This window comes from Castanea sativa, chromosome 5 (assembly GCF_040712315.1).
Source record: "Castanea sativa cultivar Marrone di Chiusa Pesio chromosome 5, ASM4071231v1".
Classification (NCBI taxonomy): Eukaryota; Viridiplantae; Streptophyta; class Magnoliopsida; order Fagales; family Fagaceae; genus Castanea; species Castanea sativa.
In genome coordinates, this window is record NC_134017.1 from 76,326,142 (window position 1) to 76,350,404 (window position 24,263).

Genomic DNA, 24,263 nt, shown 5'->3' on the forward strand with positions numbered 1-24,263 from the left:
TCCCAAAATACCCCTATATATTCAACCCTTTATTTTAAAATAGGGGTCTAATAGTAATATTGTCATTGAATGATAGAAATGATCTATTTCAAAATTTGTCTACACTATTTTCTTGATCTTACATGAAAAAACGACGCTGCCAAGAATGCCGGGGTTTAGGAAAGATAAGGCTAAACAATATTTAATAAATGAGCAAAAAAACCCAATTCTAGAGAGTTGAAGAATGTGACTCACTTAGAGGTCCTTCATATTTACAACTTAAAAGCAGAACATTAAAAAAAAAAAAATACTAAAACCATGTACAAAGATTATATCAATAATGAATCTGCACTAGTTGGAAAACTCTTAATAATTTGCTTCTCATCACCTACTACAAGAAAACAAACCTATAATACATATAATATAAACCTGTAGTAGTAAATGATATAACTCCTGGTAAATGCATCTTTTTTCCCCCTTTTCTTTTAAGACTAAGTTTTTATTCTGGAGTTTGAAGAATTTGTTCAAGATCCACCCGAGCACAGGTTGGTTAGTGGAATCATACCTGAAACTGATATGTTAGAATTCTATCTTTACAACCCAAACAAGGCATGTGATAAAAGTATATCACATTTTAACCTGAGCATTTTCTGTTTTTATTTTTTGAAGCTCATCTTGGGCACATATGAGCCTACATATAACAAACAACAATTCAAATAACGTTAGCATTTGAGAAATATTAATTTACCAATTTTTCATGCGGTATATCAATCTAATTACCTCCACTGCAACTCAGTTATTTCATGAAGTAACTCTTTTTCCCTATCATGAGATGCTTCAAGCTGCAATCAGACATGAACACTCTTCAGCTGAAGTAACATAGCAAAACTAGGTCGAGCCATTCATGTAAAGCATCAGTGCTAGGCTCCAAATTACAAATTAAACAACTGTATCACCAAAATCAAAACACAATCTAATTATACAAATAGATTCTGGAAGCAAACTGATTGCATTTGCATAAGAATATTACGGAGTATATAGAGGTTGGTCATGTATACCAAGGGCTGAATATGAGACACAGGCATGATCAGGGTGGTTAAACCAAACACATCTTAAACACACAGCATCTGGCTGGGAATAAAATGATTCAGGTTTACGTAAGGGCAGCAGTGCCCCTGATTTAAGATGGCGCTTAAATTAAAAGATAAGAATCAATATAGGTGGGAAAAAAAATTTAATTGAGGCTTTATAACAAGGATGGTTAGTTTATATTGAACATAAGGGTTAGATAATATTATGTTTATGAAGGGGTTTACAGGCTGAAACCTATTGAGGGGTTTTAGGGGCTACAAACTATAGTCCAAAGTTCTAACTCTAAGTATCAAGGAAGTTTCATGTATGGAATGCGAAGAGGGTATTAAACTATTAATTGTTTGGAAAGGGTTTCTTTATACAATGCTGAGAAGATATAACAGGTTGGATGCTAAGGACGTCTCTTCATACTTTGCTTGGGTTTATTGGTTTCCAATCTCTTTGGAAGAATATTTCCAAGTACTAAAGTTCCTGGGAAAGTTATTTTTTCCATTTGGACAGGTGCATAGGGTCTTGCCAAAAGAGGGATCACTCTAGTGAATTGGTGTTATGTGTAAATCATGTGCAAAAATAAAGGATCACTTGTTGCTACATTGCACAACTGCAAAACAGTTGTGGTGGATAGCATTTTTAGTTGTTTTGGAGTTCATTGGATTATGGTTGGGGAAGGTTTTAAGTTTTTTGATGTTGGATAGGAATGTTTATATGCCATAAAAGTAGAGATATTTGTAATGTTATATGGCACTGCATTAAGTGGAATATATGGATATAACAGAATAACTGGACCTTCAATTGTGTGGATATTCCTCTGAATGTCCTAAAATCCATTTTCAACAATCATTCTATGATTGGGTGCTGCATGTGTGAGTAACCATTTCTCCATTTTCTTGAGTTTCACTGATCTTTGAATGTATAATCTCTAGGATAACCCTAATGGCAACATGTGCACAAGCACACGCGCGCGCGCGCACACACATATGTATATATATCAAGGGTTTTCAACAAGGCCTTTTAAGTAAAGGTGATTCTTATCCATCATGGATGTGAAGTAGGTTTTCAAACTAAATTTTAGTTTTTATTCATATCCTTTTTCCCAGATTATAAGCTGTTGCAACAGGAACTGTAGTCGGTTGCTATGTTACAAAATCATTCTTAGCTACATTGGAATGAATTCTACCAAGATTTTCACCTTAATTCAATCAGTTTTTATTCAATTGTTTGTCATCATGTTCAGTTGCTTCTTTTTTATCGAACTTTTGAAAGATCACATGAATATAATATATTTGACTAAATACTACACTTGCCAGCCTGCCCAAAAAAAAAAACTAAATTGCACCTTCTATTTTATACTTTTGGCTAATCTAATTTCAATATTTTTTAACTTGAAGCATGTTCCCATGTGATGCTCCTACACACTAGTTTGAACTTTTTGTGTTTGCAAGTCTGTAAGTTGCAACTCATGAATCTGGAAAGAAATTTTGCCACCAGATTAAACTTTGGCTGTCATTAAATAATGGCAATTTTAACACAAGCATGGAAAATTGATCCTGACCATTAAACACTACAGAAATCAACTCAAGAGCATAACCGTATGTAACAAGAACCAGGCCTTTATAGATTTACACTCCATTTGTTTTGGTAGAAAACGGTTTTTGAACTAGGCTTTCTAGGCAAGTGGCTATGGATGTTTGCAAATGAAAGGGAATATTTACAGAGAAATTTTTATTTGTATGAAATATGGAGAAACATGAGGTGCTGGACAACGAAGATATCTAGGAGATCGCATGGGGTAAGCTTAAGGAACAACATCAGAGAAGGGTGGGCTGTCTTTTGCAGTTTTCTTAAATTTACTATTGGGGTTAGCTCTAGGGTCAGGTATTAGCATGACCTTTGGCACGGTGACTCTTGTATTAGGACATGTTCTGAGTGGTTTACATTGGCAGTAAATAAGGACGCTATGCTTCGGCTGCTTTGTACTCAGTTGGAAGACTTACATGGAATCCTCAATTTAGCTGCGCTCTCCATGATTGGGAGTTGGAAGCTGTGTATAGTTTCTTTGAGTTGTACTCTCACATACATCAACGGCAACCTGAAGACCAGCTTTCATGAAGATTAACTAAAATTGGAACGCTTGAGGTTCGTTCTTTCTATGGGGTCTCAAAGGATCTAGAAGGGCTCAAAATCCATGGAAGAGTATTTGAAGCGTAAAGGTATCTCATAAGATCGCTTTCTTCATTTGGACAGCAGCATTTAATAAAATTTTGGATAATCTTTAGAAAGGATCTCTTATGATTATTGACTGGTGTTGCATGTGGAAGAGCAACAAAGAATTTTTTGATCACCTTATTTTGCATTTCTCCTTTGCATCAGACTTGGCATTTTGTATTTACTCTCTTTCGGATTTCTTGGGTCATGCTAAGGACAGTAATTTGGTTGCTGGAATGTTGGCAAGGAAAGTGCAATGGTCATAGGAATTCGAAGATATGAAGGCTACCTCATTATGTGTGTGTTGTGGACCATTTGACAGGAGAGAAATAGAACTTTTTATGGTGTTGAACTTGGAAGGAGAGGAATACAAGAATTTGTTACATTGTTGAACAGCCTAATTAAATAATCAATCAATTGATGCTGAGGTCTCTAAACGAGTGGATGACTGTCTGAGGCAGCATCCCTTTGACTTCTTTCTAGAGTTTATATATCTTCTGATCTGAGTTTGTAATTCTTTAGCAGTAGATCATTACACATATTATGTACTTGATCTATTTCCTCCATTTAATAAAATTATTTTAATAATTAAAAAATTAAAACTTTGATTATGTAGCACTTAAGCCTGACTATCTACACTCTTAACTAAGGTGATTGCAGTATATGTACACCAGTATTTTTTAAACTGAAGTGCTCTTAAGCACCATACTTGCAAGTTTTAATATGTTAGAAGATTTGGTACAGAGTGCATGCAAATTTTGGGAGTTTCATGATGATTTGTTTGGAACACAAAGTACACATGAACCCTATATTACATACCAGAGATTTCTCCAATGCAGCAATTTGTGCAGGCATGCCTCCTCTATCGACAGCACGGTTGGCTGCAGTGTAGGAAGGAATGACATTAGAATCAACCAATTTGAATGAAATTTCAAATGCTAAAATGGAAGGGTCATTTATTGCCAAAACCTGTAGTGTCACCTCCAGCAACTTGCTTCATTAAACTTAAAATACTTTCCTGTAGAAAATAATATGACAAATAAATAAACTTCAATCCTAATTAGAATATAAAGTAAAACTATATGGCTAATCATACCCTTTGAACAATATTTGTCTGCAAAACAGTATTCAATGCTGGAAAAAGATAATAGCCAGAAAGATTTAATGACGAAGCATCACAAGGAGATGGTAGAGGTGATGGTAGAGGTGACGGTAGAGTTGATGGTAGAGGAATTGCAGGATGCGGGGTAATCACCTACATAGCCCAATGCAAAAAAGATTTAGTAAAATATGATAGAAACATATCTTCAGGGCATATAATGTGCAAAGTAGTAGTTTAACAGTTTAAAAGAAATATAGACTCCATGGTCAATTTCCCATGCTTAAGTCTCTTCTTTCACATCCAATGAATTTCTTATCCGGTCTGAAATAAAATAATAATCCTCTAATGCCCATAGCAACAGTTACGACATTCTTTGCAACAGCAACAAAGCTTAAAATTTACCAAACATTAAAATATGACTTATTAGCTACACCTGCGGTTCAAACCTTAGACATAACAGTGCAAGTCCAGAATTGGCAGGAAAATTATGTATGCCATACTTCAAGACCTGATTTTCTAATGTTGAGCCTCCAACTTAACATCTATGCCCTTCCAAACAAGGTAACCATCAAAACTTCCTGGATAGTTGAATTGTAAAACAGGATGTATAAAGATGATACTGAAGATATGGGAAAATGCTGTTCTGGGTCACATTTCAAGACAAAAATATTGATTAATCACCACCAACGTTCCAATAAATCCCAAAAAAGAGATCACAATTGATGCAAGTGACTAAGAGAAGAAACTCAAAAACCTGTTGGCAAGGGTGTTTTGGTTTACAGGGGAGTATAGAAATTTGGGAGGCGATTCCTATTGTATAATGTGGGTGCCTTTGGCAGGAAAGGAATGCTAGAATTTTTAAGGGATGAAAGTAGACTATTTTAGACCTGAAAATGTTGTTCTTCAGATTTTTTTTTTTTTTTTTTTGACTGTATGTTGGCATTATTAGCCATGTTAGGTTTGATTGATCATTGTACTTTTAGTGATTGATGTTGAGGTACCCATAGGATACATTCTGAGTACTTGGGCCACACTCTTTTAAGTCAATAGAGAATGATATTTTATCCCCAAAAATAAAAATATATATGAAATTTATTCACTCACTTGGTAGCCAGAGCTTAAGTGTTAGAGAAGTAAGATGAAGCTATAGTGATTGCAGAACAGAGGAACGGGAAAGATGTCACGGGATATCAATGTAAAGTGCTCTAACTAATTTCAGATAGGAGGAGCCACTGCTTGTTCTTAAAGCTACAAGCCTGCAAGTAAATTAGAAGGATCTCCTTCGAAACCAAGTGATGAATTTCAAAGTAAAAATAAGACGACACAGTAGGTATCTTGAACTGGAAAAAAAAAAATTGTAGATGTAATAGCTAAGTTGCGTGTCTAGAAGTAGCAGAAGAATACAGATAAGTATGGCCAGAACAAGCATCTTGCAAGAGACAGGATCATTTATCTTATATTTCTTTACGAAGGTTTTGCATCCACACCCTATGCACCAATATTTTGAATTACACTTTGGGGACAGTTTTGACTCAGCTATTAGAACAGAATATTCCGGTACCATCTACTCCGCATTGCATTATGTGAACCATATGGAGAGAGAGAAATCGTTGAGCTTTTGAGAACAAGGAGCATTCAATGCAAGATATTAAGAATAGTTTTTGGAGATATCAGTTTGAGTAATTACACTTCAATTGGGGGGAAGGGGGGGGGGGGGGAGGGGTCATGTTCCCTCATTGATTTTTGGACCTAATGAGTGTCCATTTAAAATTCTTTAAGGGCACTCACATTTGAGAGTACCTTCTACCTAATAAATTATTCTCTTAGTTATCAACATAGATATATGTAAAACAATAACTTTTTTAGAAATTAAAAGTCACGCAATCTCATTAACCAATATAAATTCATAAAAGAGAGAGAGAGAGAGAGAGTTGTTCGTCCTCTTTATGAATAGAAATTAACTTTTACCAAATCTATTTTAATGTTCAGATAGATAGCTATTCAAGCGACACACCAGAACCATAAAATAGACAAGCAAATAAAGCCCCAGCGTTTTAGCTCAAGTGGTAAAAGTGTGGGATGGTGTAAGAGTAGGTCATAGGCTTTGGTCTTGTGGGCAGAGAGAGAGAGAGAGGAGAAACTTAAATGTACTTTGGCATAATTAACCCAACCTCACCTGCATACTGTGACTCTTTTGCAGTATGGGACTCGGGGCCACCTGAAAGAAAGGGGGAAAAATTAGCCTTCACAAGAGAGGTAAATCGGAACTACAATTAACAAAATCACCTTTTCTAAGTCAACATTTTCGGAGGTCACTTTGAACCGTCCTCTCTGCTGAACAACAGGTGCCTTTGCTTTCTCATCAAACTCATCACTGTTTGCTGCAACAATAATTTGGCTAATTGAAAAAAGGGCAGATATTACCGTCCAAGAAAATTAGAGAAATCAAAAATCAATCACATCAAAACCAAAACCAAAAAAAATTGTTTCCACATGAAATATAAATCAAGAAAAGAAATTAGCAGATGCCTGATGATTTTGATGATTTAGAAGGAACTTCAGATGGCACATCATCTGCTGCCTGCATAAATGTCGCTGCAGTGCAATTTGTAGTGTTCTGGGATAGATTTTGCAATTTATCACTGAAAATTCATTAAAATTGAAATGAGAACTTTCAGAAGAAGAGCGTAATAAATATCACATATTATGTTTGGATAATTTAATTCTGTAATCATTTTCTTTTTCCTTAAAAAGAAAACAAAAAGAGTTAAGTCAATGTTATCATCACAAGGGAATTGTTTAGTAAAGCTGTCAGCAGACTCAAGAAGAGAAAAGTATTGATAAACTACCATGTGTCCCAAAAGTTTAGGAAAAAATACTATAATAACCTAACACTAGTCCCAAAAGCTTAAGCTAATAGGAAAGAGTGAATTTAATTTCTTAACCAATATCCTAACAAGTATCATAACTGCTAGTTGAACAATATATGTAAATACAAGTATATAGTGCACAAATTCATATATTTTGTTCAACCTCTGGGTAGAAAGGAAAAATAAATATAAATATAAAAAATATAAAAAAGAAGAAGAAGAAGCAGACACTTCTTATCATTAATAAGAAACACAAAATTTTTGGGAGTCAGTTTCTATTAAATGAATAAGTTGAGTGTCAGACCTGCCTCTCTCCGAGGGAGAAAGGTACCATTTGGCTACAAAGGCCACAGGTGACTGGAAATTTCAAGTAATCAAGAGGACTAGGCAGTTTCACTTCATTTCTAATACTAACTTCTGAAATTATTGACTTCTAGTTGTTACAAATGAAAATGTACAAAGTCTAGAATTATTAAATTTTCTCTCATAGCCTTCAGAATAACTGAGTCTGGATCCCATGGTCGTGTCATTAACTTGTGTTCTCCTTCTATGAACACTTTGAGTAGTGAAATTGCCAAGAGAAAGCACCATATGAAGAGTAATATGCAGATGTGCTATTTTTATATATAGGATTCAATGTTGAATACCGAACTCATTTTAATCTTGAAACTTCAGACCAAACAAGATTTGGATATTTGAGATTTATAGATTTTGAAGTTAGACCAATTCTTACTTTTACCAATTCATTGAAAAAATAGCAAGTTATATATAAGATTCTATGAAATAAAATATTTTATTCCTTACCATTGTATGTCAAGTTAAGACTTCCACTTTTAGTAGTTGATTCCTCCATAGCTAGGAGGTTAAATGGATGTATTATTTGTTTTTCCATCCAAAGAAAAAAAAAAGTACAAAGAAATATAGAGGAAAGATCAAAATTTCAGCATGATCCAGCACTCAGAAAGTAGAATAGCACAGAACTAGATAAGACAATATGCATATGGTGGCTTGTGCGTGTGAACTAGAATTTATGATAAGGTAATTAAAAAAAACGTAGGTTCATATTGATTAGGTAGTCAGAAATAGTGAGAAGGTGCAATATTACACTTTTCCCTAGTAAAATCACAGATAAGATGGTAATTAGTATCTACGAGAATCCAACCGTTTCAGACATGCCAAAACTCCCAATTATTATGTAGATTCAGAGTCAAACCTCTCTCCTTTACTTTCAGCAAGATCATCATGACGGGGTGAAGAATTCTGTGAAATCTGCTGTTCATGGCATGAACTGGCAATGCTGGAGTCGTCATCAGATTTTTCACATTTGACTCTGGAAAGTGAAAAACATGACTGTAATTAACATTAATTTAAGCATTATCATAACCAAAAGGTGTGGAAATGGCATTTAAATTTTAAAACAGTAACAAAGCTTCCCAGTTAAAAGCAATGCCATTGTATTTCTAGAACACTTCTTACAATTGAATATTAAGAAACCAAGCCAGTAACATATTACGGTAGAAAAGCTGCAAACACCATTTCAGATAACATACTTGACTTCATTTATGGTTGCATCAACTAATGGAGAAAGCATTGGTTGGTTCTGGATCACATCATTATCTTCCTGTGAAATATTAGATCAGGAACACACAGAAACTCTTACAAGAATTTACCAACCAAAAAAAAAAAAACTGGTAATTTTTAAGGGCAAGTGTATTAAGACACATATAACCTCCTGAAATATTTTATCCAACTAAAGTAAATGATTCTCAGTATATACCAGTTCTGCAACTTGAAAAGAGTCTTGAAACTGCAATTGCTTTTCAGGTACATCAAGCGCAGACAAAGAATTTGTGCTCCCTCGGTTGGAATCAGTTAGAGGGTCATCAACATCCTGGATCTGACAGAATGAGAAACATATTCATATAATCATGAAATTTTAAGGAGCCCTCAGATATCATGTGATTACATCACCAAAAAAACAAAAAAAAAAGGATAGATGGCAGTACCAGGGAAGCCTGGGCCTTCACATCTTCAAGATTGAAATTCCAACCACTAATTCCTCGTTTATATTCATTCTACAAAACATTACAAGAATGTATTAAAGGCTCGTATAACATAATGATGACACCAACATCAAAAAATAAAAACCTTTCTAAGAAGTCTAAGAATGTCCATATTCAGACACTAATACAATCTGATCATGATACAAACAGTTTTTTGATGAGTAAAGACTATTTTAAAAATGAAAAAACATAGGGAGTGACTTAGGTATATAGGCAGGCTGCATACAAAAGATCATAGCCTAAGTAAAATATCACTGATCATGATACAAATACAGTGAAACCATAAAATTATATATTTAAAGTAAAAAATAAAAAAGGATACTCATCCCCAGAGTAAATATGCAAATCATCAACACTGACAGAAATTAACAGTAGAACAGAAAAAGCTTTGTGATATCAATGTTTTTTAATTAATAAGTTACACGCAGATTAAGATAACGTTATCCAGTCTACATACCTATCGCTCATCTCTATTTCCTATTCACTTTAGTCCTTATACTTTCAACCTTGTTTCAAAAAAATCCTTATCATTATTTGATGGACAAAAATTTTAATATGGCGAACACAAGTCATGCCATGTCATAGGCTCTACATCATCAAAGTGACATTGGTTTCATGTATTCCATTTGCTATGTCTGCATTTCAATCTATCAAATAACAGTAAGACTTTTTTGAAACATTTTAAAGTACAAAGACGATTTTGAAACAGAGGTCAAAAGTTAAGGACCATATATGCAATTTGACCTTTTTTATATCTAAGGTGCAGCAACTTTCTTGGCAACTCTTGTAAAGCTTTCCTCTAGTCTATGAAAACAGATCTAATAGTTTTCACAGGTCATGGTTATAATTTTAATTATCTTCCCAACTGAATAATATTATACTTTTTCTTTAAATCTCGGTCAGATGACTCCTGGTCCTGTAAATTGATCAAATTGTTCACATATTGATTTAAGTATATCAAAAGATGTAGCATAACACATAAAAAGACAAGAAGAAATTTTACGACACACATCCGTATCAGCAATATATCAGCATTTACTCTTCTTGATTTAAGAGGAGAATTCCAACCTGTGAAATTTCCTCCTTCTGGCCATCTGGCATTTTCTTTTGTGCAAGCATATCTTCCTCCTTTCTCTGTGATTGGAAAAAGATGTTACTAATAGTAGTACAGATCAAAACAGCATAGAATGATTATGGTCATATCCTCAAAAATGATAAGCTAACCTTTAATGCCTTAATGCGATCACCAAGAGCAGGCAGGCCCTCCAAAAGTGTTCGTGCAATATAATCATTTGACCGAGCTTGCTTGAAGAAGGAGTGCTTCAACAACTTCTTTGCGGAAGGCCGTTTTGAAGGATCTTTTACCAAGCAACTAGCAATCATCTGCTTGAATGACTGAAGACAAGGAAAGACCAAAAAGCATTTAGAGTGACAGAACCATAACCAAAAGGCGTTTTTGAAGGAGCAAAAATATTGTTGAGAGCATACCTTAGAAAACTTCCTGTCCCTTTCATAATCAAGGCCAGGGGGTGCATTTTGCAAGGTCATGAGCAGTACCTGGCAAAAGTAAACTTCGTAGGTTCAATGAGCTTCTGGGTGTTTCAAAAAAGATGCTGATAAAAGCATGTCACATTTTAGTCTATGCACCTTCATTGGAGGATACTTTGAGAAAGGAGCATGACCATGGGCAAGTTCCAAAGCAGTTATACCAAATGACCAGATATCAGCCCTACAGGAAGAAATTGTGGAGCAAACATAATTGTCTAATAAGAGGATAGTGGTGATGGGGTCAAAAAAGGAGAAATTTTTTAAATAGTAATGGACACTTAAACAGACTTGAAGTCATATCCATGCAGTTGCTCCATAACTTCAGGTGCCATCCTGCAAAACAAAGATTCAAAATTCTTGATCCTTGAGCATTTCATAGCAAGAAACAATAAGGCAATAAACCAAGGAGCCTTATGCTGTTTAAACATTCACTTCAGTTTCTAATTTAAATGAAAATTTTCTAGAGTTTCAAAACGTTAGTTGATTCAATCATGATGTACTTCTATAGTTAAATTGCTAATGTCAGCTAAGGATGCCCCAAGGCCTAGCTAATATATGGCATTAATCTTGATTTTGAAGAACAGAACTGGGAATTAGAAGGAATGTTATGTGCAGAGAAAGAATACCAGCAAGGTGTGCCAACAAATGTGTTCCTCATGCGTTGCCTATCACCTGAATCAAAAAGGCAGGCAGAAACACCAAAATCTCCCAGCTTGATTCCACCACGTGCATCAATGAGAATATTCCCAGCCTATGACAAATATAATATAAGATGATGAGCAAGGAATTAGAAGCAAAATATACATGTAGTAATTTCGGAAACAATTGTTAATAATCTTGTGAGCTCTATAACAACTAACTACGCACTGCCAGGAATTAAAGGAGGTAGCAACATGCGATACCAAATAACTCAAAATCTCTATCTGGGCACAAGCCCCATAAAGAGTCACAACTTCCTCATCCCTTAATTCACCAAAAGTATACTTCTTAGCCTTATCCTCTTTCTATAAGAAGTTTGGTCACATACCGCTGTTTTACCATTCTATTTGCATTCTAAGCAAGCTGGGATCAACGATTCTGCAGTAAAAGCTACATGTTTTATTAACATGACCGGAAATCTTGGCATCCAAGGGGTCTAAATTTAAATTATTCATATTTATAGCCCACTATCAGGCATCATCCAAAATCAAAACTACCAAACATATTAGTATATGTCAGAACAGGCATGTTTGAATTGGTTAAAACTTGCCTTTCCCTCCATCATATTGAACTAAGGAGCACAACCTTACCCTCCATTGTTTGACAGCTCATGTCAAGAAATTTAGGGTTAAGCTATAATACTGTGCAAATTCTAGTAAAAGAAAATCACCTTATGTTTTTTGATTGGTAAATTACACACAGCTAGTTGATCTTGAACCCACGACCTCACCCTCCATCCCATTATTATTGGAGGAAGTACCAATTGATCTATATAGCTCATTAGTTAAAAACAATTTGTAGGAACTTAATATTAGATATTAGTGATACAAAACTATGGATAAGATCATATCAGCAAAAACATTTTAGGTTCAGAACAATGAAAAAATAGTTGAGCTTCCAAACAAGGAGGCCTAATACAAATTCTAGGGATGCAAAATTATACAAAGATGGAAAGTACTCAGCCCAAATATGTGAAACAAGTAACTGAATTGTGATGAAGGATCAATACTCACTTTTACATCTCTATGTATATGGCCATGATGATGAAGATAGTCTAAACCTTTCAATACTTCTCGTAAAATGGTGGCTATAACTAGCTCTTCAAAACCATCAGGATATGCAGCCTTCAGTATGTGAAGACAAGATCCCCCAGCCATGAATGGCATGACAACCCACAGATTATGGTCACTGACAAACGAGCAATGTGATTTAAGGACATTAGGATGATCAACCAAGTTCATTATTTGTGCTTCACGAGAAACATTATTCTGTGGAGAGCACACATGAAAGAATATGTCAAAACAAGTCTTTGCAAATAGCAACAATAATAAGGGTAGGCAGTATGAATAGTGCAAATTTCAATCCCCAAATATTTTCTGATACAAAATGGCTCTACCAGACCTAAAAAATAATGTGCCAACTGCATTCATCCTAAAAAGGTTTACATGAAATTAAGGGACAAAATTTGTTCATAAAATTCTATACAAAAAGTTCATTCTTGAGAAAATATATAGCAAATGCGCGACCATATTGGAGTAATTTGAGCTATGTAATCCAAGTTGCAACACAGATATAATACCATTTGTTGGCACATTTTTATTTCAATTGATATCGGTTTGTTAGCTTTACTAATTACAAAGAGCTTGAATTTCCTTAAAGAGTGCGAGATTTTCGTGCCTCAACCAAATTTGTCTCACTCTAATTTTTTATCTTCGCGTTTCTATTTGATTTCATTCTAGTTCTGAATTTCTTGTAATTTTTATTATATTTTTAGTGTATTGTCGCTAACACCATTAAATAAGTACTGCACATAAGCGCAAATTCAATCCTCTCTCCTACACAAAAATTAGACTATATTTTGTAATCACATCAATTTTGATATTGCCGAAACCAAATCTCGAAGCTTAAATTAGCTAATGTTAGCAATCAAGCACCTTTTTTTGAATCTAATCATTTCAGTATCTAAACATTCACTAAATTGAGAGAGCTCACAATCAAATTTTCTATTTTCCTTTTCGTACAAATAACCGTCAATATTTTCTAACCACGTCTACAATTCTGATACAGCCAAAACAAAATCTGGAAGCTTAAATTAGCTAATATGATAATATCTTAAAATTCACCTAATTGACAGAGCGCACATTCAAATTTTCCAGTTTCATTTTCTTAAATCAAACATACTGAAACCAAATCATCGAAGCTTAGATAAACTAATAGTAGCAATCAAGCATCGTGTTTTTCGATATTTCAATATCTTAAAATTCACTTAATTGAGAGAGCTCACATTCAAATTTTCTATTTTCCTTTTTCCTACACATAAACGTGAATATTTTCTAACCACATCTACAATTCTGATATCACCGAAACAAATTCACAAAGCTTAAATTAGCTAATATTAGCAATCAAGCAACTTTTGGACCTAGTAATTTCAATATCTTAAAATTCACTTAATTGACAGAGCTCACATTCAAACTTTCCGGTTTCGTTTTCTTAAATCAAACATACTGAAACCAAATCATCGAAGCTTTGAAAAACTAATAGTAGCAGTCAAGCATCGTTTTTTGATATTTCAAAATTTTAAAATTCACTTAATTGAGACAGCTCACATTCAAATTTTCTATTTTCCTTTTTCCTACACATAACCGCGAATATATTCTAACCACATCTACAATTCTGATATCACCGAAACAAAATCACAAAGCTCAAATTAGCTAATATGAGCAATCAAGCAACTTTTTGGATCTAGTAATTTCAATACCTTAAAATTCACTTAATTGACAGAGCTCACATTCAAATTTTCCGGTTTTGAAACCAAATCATCAAAGCTTAGATTAACTAATAGTAGCAATCATGTAAATTCACTTAATTGAGACAGCTCACATTCAAATTTTCCTTAAATCAAACACACCGAAACCAAATCTCGAAGCCTATATTAGCAATCAAACAACTTTTTTTGGATCTAGCTATTTCAATATCATGAAATTCACAAAGCACAACATTCATATTTTCCGGTTTCCTTTTCTTCAATCAAACACATACACACATATAGAACAGAAAATACCAGATCGCAATTGTCACGTTCGAAATCGAGGATTTTGACAGCGACGACCTCGTTGAGAGGCGTACAGAGAGCACGATGAACCGAAGCGCTCACGCCGGCACCGACCTCTTCGTAAAGCGTGTAATGCTCAGCTCCAATCGGATACTTCTTCTTCTTCTCCATTGTTTCTCTCTCTCTGTCTGAGAATTTCGAATTCAGTGAATAAAATGAAAGAAAAAAGTTTAGGGCTGTGATTATTAATATAAGGTCACGGTAAAGCTAAGAAAAGGAAAAAAAAGTGGGCTATTCAGTGATCAATGATGACGATTGACGAAGATTTTTATTTTTTTTCTTCCTCTCTTTTTTTGTGTGGTTTGTTTGTTTGTTCGTTTTAATTTTTCTTCTCAAATCCCCAGATTTCTCGTGATTTTTGTTTCCTTTGTTTGTTTTTGGGAAAAAGAGAGAAGAGAGAGAGGGGAAACGAAGCTATCGGATCGGCGGTGGAACTGGGGAAAGAGGGAAAATAGGGAAAAAACGTTTGTAAGCAGAAATCCCGCCACTAGTTTTCCTTTTGTTTGCAAATTTATTATGGAGCTACATTAAAAAAAAATAGAAAAAAAAAAAGCCTAAATTGTGTATTTGGCTTTTCCCCAACTAACTGTCACGTGACCTGCGCATGTGATTACGTATATTTACTTACTTTTTTTAGATAGATTGATTAATTAATAATTTACGTGTGCCATTGTTGTTCTTCTTGTTTTGTATAACTAGAAGATATATACACTCAAATTAGTCATTAAAATTAAAATCTATAATTTATGGAGTAGACTATTTTTAGTTTTGGGAGTATTATGTCGGTGCAAGATAGGGTTCTCCAAAAAAAATTTATGTCGGTACAAGATAGGGTTTAATTAAAAGTTATATTTGTAAATAAATTAAAACTATAATAATTTTTTTCTCAAAAAAAAAACTATATTAATATATTTTTTAATGGGAAAAACTTTAATTTTAATTAATTTTCTTCTCTGATTTTTTGGGAAAAAATATATCAATTTTTTTAATGTGTAAGGTAAGAATTTTACTTATATTATTAAATCATAAAATTATGATATAATTCAAAATAATTAAAATAAATATTAAATATAAAAAAAAAATTATTTGAAACTTTTGGTAATAGATGTTTAGTTGAAATAGAATGTTATGACACTCAAGGTAATAGAGTTTTAGTTAGAGGAAACTATTGATGGTGGAGTTTTTTTAAAAATATATAGAGAGTATAATTTAATGTAAACAATCTTCATAATAATAATAATAATAATAATAATAATAAGAGTGATGAAGAAGATTGTTGCAAATCAAAGATAAGCACTTAGCCATTAGCATAATCACAATTCATGACATGAGATTATTATATTAGTATATAAATTTTTATGATTTGGCAACATCTTTTATATTTTCTTTGTCACATGGCTGTACGTCAAACTGGAAGCCAATGAATCCACTAAAAGCTACAATGCTAAAACCTGTGTCAATTTTTTGTTTTCCTCTCTTTTTTGGTTTCTTGTTGTCTTTTTCTTTCAGCAATTTGAAAAGAGTTTACAATACTATGTTTTAGATGAATGACACTTTTTCATCTTAAATTTCACATCATTTGTAATTTCACCACGAACTATAAATTTATTTGATTTACAATAAAATTTGAGAAAATGGCATCAAATTTTATTGTTAAGTTACATGTTAATTTAGAGAGAGATAGAGAGACTATAAGTTCGCACAATTGCACCTGGCCCCAAGAACAGTTACGGGCCCAGGCCCAATGAGCCTTAAACAATATGAATTTGTAGAGTGTGGGCTTGAAGGAGTTAGAAGTATGCGGGGATTAAATGACAAACTAAGGATTTCGAATACTTGGAAACAATAAGGAATATTGTAAATTGGCATGGACGTAAGCGGAAATTCTTCCTATATTATCTCCCTTTCTTAGTCTTTTCTTTCTTTTTAGGTTACAAAAAGTCCCTCTTTCTTCGTCTTAAATTGCTCTTTATATACTACTCTTTTGAATGCTTTGTACACGTGTTGCTCTCTCACCTCCCACTTAGCCTAGATATTTCTTTTCTCGGTGCCTTTGAATAGTAACCGAAGTTTCTCTTCCACTCATTTCGAGTGTCACTTCCCCGTAAATGCGGCCGGGGTGGTAGGTGCGGGGTCTTTAATGTGGAGGTAGCAGCCTTTATCTTTGACATTTCTTGACAGGTTGGGCGTTCTAGGGTGCTCCCCTTTGGACCATTGGCCTTAGCGCTTGTGTCATCCCGCCCAACCTTTACTATGAAATCCCGAGTTCTTAGGTGCTCGTCCAGAGGTAAGTTCACCCTCGGCGGATCCGCGTAGCCTCGGGGTATGGGCCGACCCGTAGCACTAACAACTTCCAAACCCGGGGTCAGGTCGGCCTTTCCTTAACACGGCCCAAAAGGCCCACGTTCCACATCGGATCCTTTTGCCCCCGCAATAGCCCCTCAAAACTCTAATTTTCAATGTCCGAGGAGAAAAATAGGGTTTTGATCCGACGAGAACCTACTCCAATCATTTTGTGAGTAATGGCACGTGTGGAAATCGTTTCGCGTCCCAGAAGATGCCATTTGGCGGTTTTATTTTGAACAACGCGCGTATTTAATGCTGCCAGTTATACTTTGTCCCTCACGTTCAACGGTGAGATGGGCATCCAACGGCCCTCCTTACTCCACGAAATTTTAGGCGGGACAAATATAATTTCGAGGCCGCCCTTTCGCACGTCGTGACGCTTCGGGAACCTGCGCCTTCATTTAATTCCTCTGGGGGTAATCCCATCAAGACATCAGCCATCATTCCTTACTTGCAGAAAACCGTGGAAATTCGCACTCCTTCAACCTTGTAAGTTCTTGCTCCTATTCTTAACCTTTTTCTCCTTGATATTTGTCCTCGGCTATCACTACAAACACTATCCCTTTTAGAGTTTAGTCTATCGTTCCTCTGTAATGGGAAAATTCAAGTGTCTAGTTGATACCGCCGCTGGGATGGAAGGCTTTAGAGCCAAGTACCGTATTCCCAGCGACGTAGGGTTAGAATATTGCCGGCCGCAATGGCCGTGGCCGGTTCTAGGAAAGAGGGAGAGGTTATCATTCCTATGATAGCCTTTCTAGAGGGTGGGATGACCCTTCCAATGAAACCTGTAACTAGGGAGTACCTTCGCAACCACCGGTTGTGTCCCGATCAATGCCTCCCAAACGTTTTTAGAGTTCTAGGTAGTGTAGATGCTCTAAACGAGCAGATGGGTTTAAACCTCACATGGCACGATGTCGTGTTCCTATATGAGTCCCATAAACTTTCTAAGGTAGGTTATTACATTAAATCTCGGTCCCGGCACCGTTAGGCTAATCTCCCCGTCTCGCCCAAATCAAACAAAGGCATGAAGGACGACTACTTGATCGTGTCCGGGAACCGGCACGACGGCTTCACGCCCGGTTGAGTGGGGGGATCCGGGTGCGACGCCGTAGGATTAATCTCACCAAAACAAATCTTCTCCTATCACACACACAGAAATGCGTTTTTTTACTTTCTTAAATTTGTTAAACATCTACGTAAATCTGACCAAGTTTGTTTGTTTTGACGTCTTTTTTGCAGATAAGCAACACGTGCGTCCTCGCCTGAGTCACTGTAGCATGGCGGATCTAGAGCGGGGACTTCGCTCCGAGGTGTTCGTTAGTGAAGACCTACAACTCCGGGCTGCTCACCTTATTCTTGGGTACACCCCCTTTCCAAAGACTTCCGGGAGATAGAGAACGCCATAATTGCGGGCGACCGAAGACGAAAGAGGATAAACGTAGCTCGGCCCCACTTTTTGGACGACGAAGTGACCTCCGGACGCTCCTAATACCATTTTGTACAACCGGCCGATAGGGCTAGCGGTCCCCTCGCCGGGTGCACTCACAAGCAGCTTGTCGTTCCAGGAAGAGCGGTGTCTTCTTCATACACACTTGACGACGAGATAGACCAATTTCATCTCGAAGACACCGAGAGACCTCGCGGGAACCAGTTTGTGGTACTTTCCGACGAGGAGGAAGAAGCCACCGAGGCCTCTGGAATTGCAGGGTTTGTGGTTGCCCTTCCCGAAGACGAATTAGAAGAAGACATGGGAAGAATGGAGGGTCTCCTCACCAATAGGGCTGCTAAGGTTGCGAGAGAAGAAAACGGGGGACGTCCCATGCTCCCAGGCTTACCTCCTCCTCCTCCTGCAGCTGAGCCATGCCAGTAGGGGATCCCAAGAAGAAGAGGAAGGGGGATAATGAGGGGACGATTAATAAAGACCCCAAGAAACCACGCCAACAACTCCCACCGGCCCAGCAGCAGAAGCTGGACAAGGGCAAGGGTAGAGCCCGTTCGGTAGAAATCGGGGAAATCAAGGACGATGCTGAAGTGCGCCGAGCACCGACCACCTGGTCACCCGATCTAAGGCTGGACGGCGCACCCATCTCCTGCCAATCCAGCATAAGGGCAGTTCAACAAGGCCACGCCCACCACCTGGCCGAGGTCTTGGAACGCCCTCTTCTGTTGCCCAAGGACATGGAGACCTTGGAAAAGATGGGCCAGCCACAACTATTCCTCTCACTAAAAAGAGACTTAGTGTTGGTAAGTTTTTCTCCTTTTTTAGGGAGATTCCACTTTTAATAATATTTATAGGTAAGTTTGTTCGTTATTATTCCTAACTCCATCATACTTTACTACAGGCTATTCAGGAGGTCTTCGTAGCTGAGAAGTTTATTGAAGACACTCGGAAAATAGCCAGGACTGAGCTCGAAATCAGGATGGAAACTGAGAAGTCCTTGGGCACAGCCCTTGCTGCGAATGAGAAGTTGACCTCGGAGGTGGCTGATCTGAGGAGAGAGAAAAATGGGGTCGAGTCAAACTTGAAGACCATGAAGACCCAGATAGAAGGACAGCGCAAGCTCCTTCATGAAAGAGATGAAGAACTCTCCCAAGCTCAAAGGGAGTGCTCGGATCTAAAGAAGCAACTGGCTCTGATGAAGGAAGAAGCCAGCTCCTTCCAACTCTCTCTTCAAGCTGCCAAGCAGGCAAGTTTTGATGAAGGGGTAGCAACCACTGAGGAACAGCTGACAGAGGAGTTCGCGGCTTTATGCCGCGATTACTGTCAAAAAGTATGGGGGGAAGCTTTAAACGTAGCAGGAGTTCCCCAATCTTCGGATTCGAGGAAGTCCGAGAACGTTTGGCTTCCCCTAGAAATACAGGAGATTGAAGAGGCTCCTGCTGTTACTCCTACCCCTGAGACAACTCTTCCTGCTCTACCTCTAGTGGTCACACAGCAAATTCCTGATCCTACAAAACCTTCTGGTTCCAACAAAGAGAAGGAAAGAGGAGGGGATGCAGAGAAGGATTTAAGCCAAACAGTTGAACCCAACGTCCCTCCAACGAAGACAGCGGATAAGGGAAAGCAGATCTTGACTCCCTTTGAGCTGGAGTTGAGAAAGACCGAGGGCACTAGTACCTCTCAGCAAGAGCCTCCTCCAAAAGCTTAGGACTTAGCTTAGGGCTTCTCTTTTTCCATTTTTGAACTATCTATGTAATGCATATTTAACTGATTAATGAAGAACAATTTCATTTGCCTTTCACTTGGGTTGTATCTGCTATACTTTACCTTACTTTTTTTTTTTTTTTTTTGTACTTGTTATAAAGATTGCCATTAGCACATAACCAAAAATTTCTCAGAGTAAACAAATCTAACTCCAAGGATTGCACAATCATAACTTTCACATAATCTTATGCACATCATTAAAGATTTAATAAAGGTGACATGGTTAATATATTTAAACAATGCCTTGATTAAAAAGAGGAATTCATATAACGATTAAACCCTCATAATGCATAACACCGTTTCTAGTAGGATGTAAGATCCGAGGACCATTCCTTGCACAAAATTGCTTAACACTTAAAGATATGAAACTTAAGGTTCGAGTTTAATAAACAGTAACGCATTAACATCCAGACGTAATAAGGAGATAACCTTGATCAAAATTGTGGTCCGAAGACAAGACTTAACCCATTTTACGTTTAATCCTTAAAAATTATAGCTTCAAATGTTAATTTTCCCAAAGTAGGAGGTCCGAAGATCCGGCATAACTAAGGTTCTGTTTAACAAGTGACAAGACATCAATTTCTACAAGGTTTGTGATCCGAGGACTGCACTTAACCAAGTTTCTGTTTGATTCTTAAAAATTATCACTTCAAATGTTAATTTTCCCAAAGTAGGAGGTCCAAGACCGGCATAACTAAGGTTGTTTAACAAATGACAAGACATCAATTTCCACAAGGTTTGTGATCCGAGGACTGCACTTAACCAAGTTTCTGTTTGATTCTTAAAAATTATCACTTCAAATGTTAATTTTCCCAAAGTAGGAGGTCCGAAGACCCGGCATAACTAAGGTTCTGTTTAACAAATGACAAGACATCAATTTCCACAAGGTTTGTGATCCGAGGACTGCACTTAACCAAGTTTCTGTTTGATTCTTAAAAATTGATAATTGCGAGCGTCAGAGCTACTCATAACTTTGAAATACAAACTGACAAAAGCTCATTTCATTAATAATAATACCTTCTAAGATTACTTACATTCCATGGACGTGGAACAATTCGTTCGTCTAGATCAGCTAGCCTATATGACCCTATACCTGCTACTGAAACAATGCGATAGGGGCCTTCCCAGTTAGGTCCTAGCTTACCCCATGCTGGGTTCTTAGAAGTGCCTACAACTTTCCTTAATACAAGATCACCAGGTGCAAGTGGTCTTAGCTTCACATGGGCATCATATCCTCGTTTTAGCTTCTGCTGATAATAGGCCATCTGGACCATAGCTGCCTCACGCCGTTCCTCAATTAAATCAAGATCTTTCTCTAGAAGTCCCTGGTTATTCTCTGGGCTAAAAGAACTTGTCTTTAAAGTAGGAAAACCAGATTCTAGTGGTATCACCGCCTCGGCTCCATAAGTCATAGAGAATGGCGTCTCTCCAGTGGACCTGCGCGGTGTGGTCCGATATGTCCACAGGACATGAGGGAGCTCTTCTACCCATCTGCCTTTCGCATCGTCCAACCTCTTCTTGAGCCCGTTAACTATGACCTTGTTCGCGCCTCGGCTTGTCCATTTCCTTGAGGGTAAACCCTGGGTGGAATATCTGTTTATGATACCCATGTCACCACAATACTTCCGAAAAGCCCTACTATCGAACCGCTGGACACCATTATCGGAGATGAGTGTGTGTGGTATTCCGAATCTAGTGACAATATTTTTCCATATAAATTTCTTGGAATCAACATCTCGTATATTGGCTAAGGGCTCGGCTTCAACCCATTTAGTGAAGTAGTACGTTTCCGCGAGCGAGCCACCTTTTGTTGCCGAGCGGCTCTCGGAAATGGCCCTACAATGTCCAAGCCCCCTTGTGCGAAAGGCCAAGGGCTGGAGAGAGGGTTAAGAACCCCTCCAGGGTTGGTGGATATTAGGGGCGAACCTCGACATTGATCACATTTTCCGGCATAGTCACGAGCCTCCCTCGCATATTGGGCCAAATAACCCGAGTCGAGCTCGCTCTATGGGCTAAGGACCTTCCCCCAGTGTGGCTCCCACAAATTCTCTCATGCAATTCCTCCAACAATGCTTCTGTTGATTCAGGGTGTACACACAACAAGTACGGTCCTGAAAAGGATCGTTTGTATAGCTTGTGGTCCTCGGATAACCAGAAACGCGGCGCCTTTCGACGTAACTTTTTTGCTTCAGCCTTGGCTTCGGGAAGAATGTCATTTTTAAGAAAAGATATGATCGAATCCATCCAACTAGGACCAGGCCTTATTAGATGGATGCGAGGTGCGTTAGCAGTTACAAGAGAAGGTTTAACCAAATCCTGAACGAGGATAACCCTTGGTAAACCTTGAGCCGAGGATGTTGCCAACGTAGCCAAGGAATCTGCGTGAGTGTTTCCACTCCTAGAAACGTGAGCTAAGGCAAAGGAGTCAAATTCAGCCTCGCGGCGTTTGACCCTGGGCCAAATATTCACCGTGCAGGGTCTCTAGCCTCCATGGTTCCCATGACCTGGCCGACCACTAACTGAGAGTCCGAGAACACGTGGATTTCCTTGCCACCCATCTTATGTACCATTTGCATGCCTACCAAGACTGCTTCATACTCGGCCTCGTTATTAGTAGCCGAGAAGGCCAATCTCAAAGATTTTTCGAAGACAATTCCTTCAGGGGACATTAGAACAAGTCCAACACGAGACCCTTTTGATTAGCTGCCCCATCCACATAAACTCTCCAAAACCGAGGGCGATACGTACGTGATCACACCACGATTTTTCACCCATGTGTGCTTCTTTTGAAGTTTCTTCTAACAATGGTTCAGTAAACTCTGCCACCAAATCAGCGAGGACCTGTCCCTTTACCGATGTGCGAGGCCTGTATTTAACATCAAAGGCTCCCAAAATGGTTCCCCATTTTGCCACCCGGCCAGGTAATCGGCACTACGCAACACGGCCTTAAGCAGGGTGGGTCAAAACAACCACGGTATGAGATTGGAAATAATGAGGAAGTTTGCGCGTGGCGTGGACTACGACGAAGTGCTTTTTCCAAGGGCGGATAGCGCACCTCGGCCTCATTCAAGGACTTACTAACGAAGTAGATCGGTCTCGCTACCCCGCTTTCAGTCCTTCAAAGGACTAAGCTCACCGCGTGAATAGCCACGGCCGGATAAGCGAATAAAACCTCGTCCACTTCGGGGGCGAGATAAAATAGGTGGCCGAGAAGATATTGCTTAAAATTTGTTGGAAAGCTAATTCGCAGGTCCTCGGTCCATTGAAACCCTTTCCACCTGTGCAACAGGCGAAAGAAAGGATGACACGGTCAGTGTGACCGAGAAATAAATCTATTCAACGCAGCAATCATTCCGATCAATTTCTGAATCTCTTTTGGGTTCCTAGGCGGCTGCAAATTCTGAATAGCCTTAACTTGCAATGGGTTTACCTCTATGCCCCTATGAGTAATCATAAATCCCAAGAACTTCCCAGATCCTACGCCAAAAGAACACTTGGAGGCGTTAAGGCGCAATTTATACTTCCTTAGAACCTGGAATGTGTCGGCCAGATCTGCCATGTGAAGGTACTTGTCTTACTCTTCACCACCATATCATCCACGTACACTTCGATGGTTTTCCCCGATTCTTGTTCAAACATTCGGGTCATCATTCTTTGATAAGTAGCCCCAGCATTTTTTAATCCAAATGGCATGACCTTATAATGATAGTTCCCGGTTGGAGTAATGAAAGCAGTTTTCTCCTGATCCTCTAACGCCAAGGGAATTTGATGGTAACCCTGGAAGGCGTCCAAGAAACTCATCCGAGGATGTCCAACAGTAGCATCTACCAGTTGATCAATCCGTGGCATTGGGAACGAATCTTTAGGACAGGGCCTTGTTCAGTATCGATAAAGTCCACACATACTCTCCACTTGCCGTTCTTCTTCTTAACAACAACAGGATGAGCCAACCATTCGGGGTAGAAAACCTCTTTGATAGCCCCCGCCCTTTTGAGTTTAAGAACCTCTTCCTTCACGACTTCGAATGTTCTCGGGAAGATCG

At 37.8% G+C, this 24,263-nt stretch overlaps 1 protein-coding gene across 4 annotated transcripts; it reads right to left on the reverse strand.

Moving 5' to 3' along the window:
- Positions 1-457: 457 nt before the first annotated feature.
- Positions 458-14,818, reverse strand: LOC142633736 (serine/threonine-protein kinase BLUS1). 4 transcript variants are annotated; one of them, XM_075807991.1, is made up of 21 exons: positions 14,620-14,818; positions 12,572-12,826; positions 11,486-11,610; positions 11,148-11,192; positions 10,959-11,040; positions 10,800-10,868; positions 10,536-10,706; positions 10,380-10,445; positions 9,255-9,323; positions 9,026-9,145; positions 8,799-8,869; positions 8,462-8,578; positions 6,908-7,020; positions 6,665-6,759; positions 6,555-6,596; positions 4,373-4,531; positions 4,246-4,294; positions 4,096-4,157; positions 760-821; positions 619-670; positions 458-544 (listed from the first exon to the last, which is right to left on the reverse strand). In XM_075807991.1, the coding sequence occupies exons 1-21, from the start codon at positions 14,779-14,781 to the stop codon at positions 539-541; spliced, it is 1,992 nt and encodes a 663-aa protein (XP_075664106.1). In that variant the 5' UTR covers positions 14,782-14,818; the 3' UTR covers positions 458-538. The 4 variants fall into 4 exon arrangements, with proteins under 4 accessions (XP_075664106.1, XP_075664105.1, XP_075664108.1 ...); XM_075807990.1 differs by having other exon boundaries at positions 458-670; XM_075807993.1 differs by lacking the exon at positions 12,572-12,826 and having other exon boundaries at positions 458-670.
- Between the last annotated feature and the right edge of the window lie 9,445 nt (positions 14,819-24,263).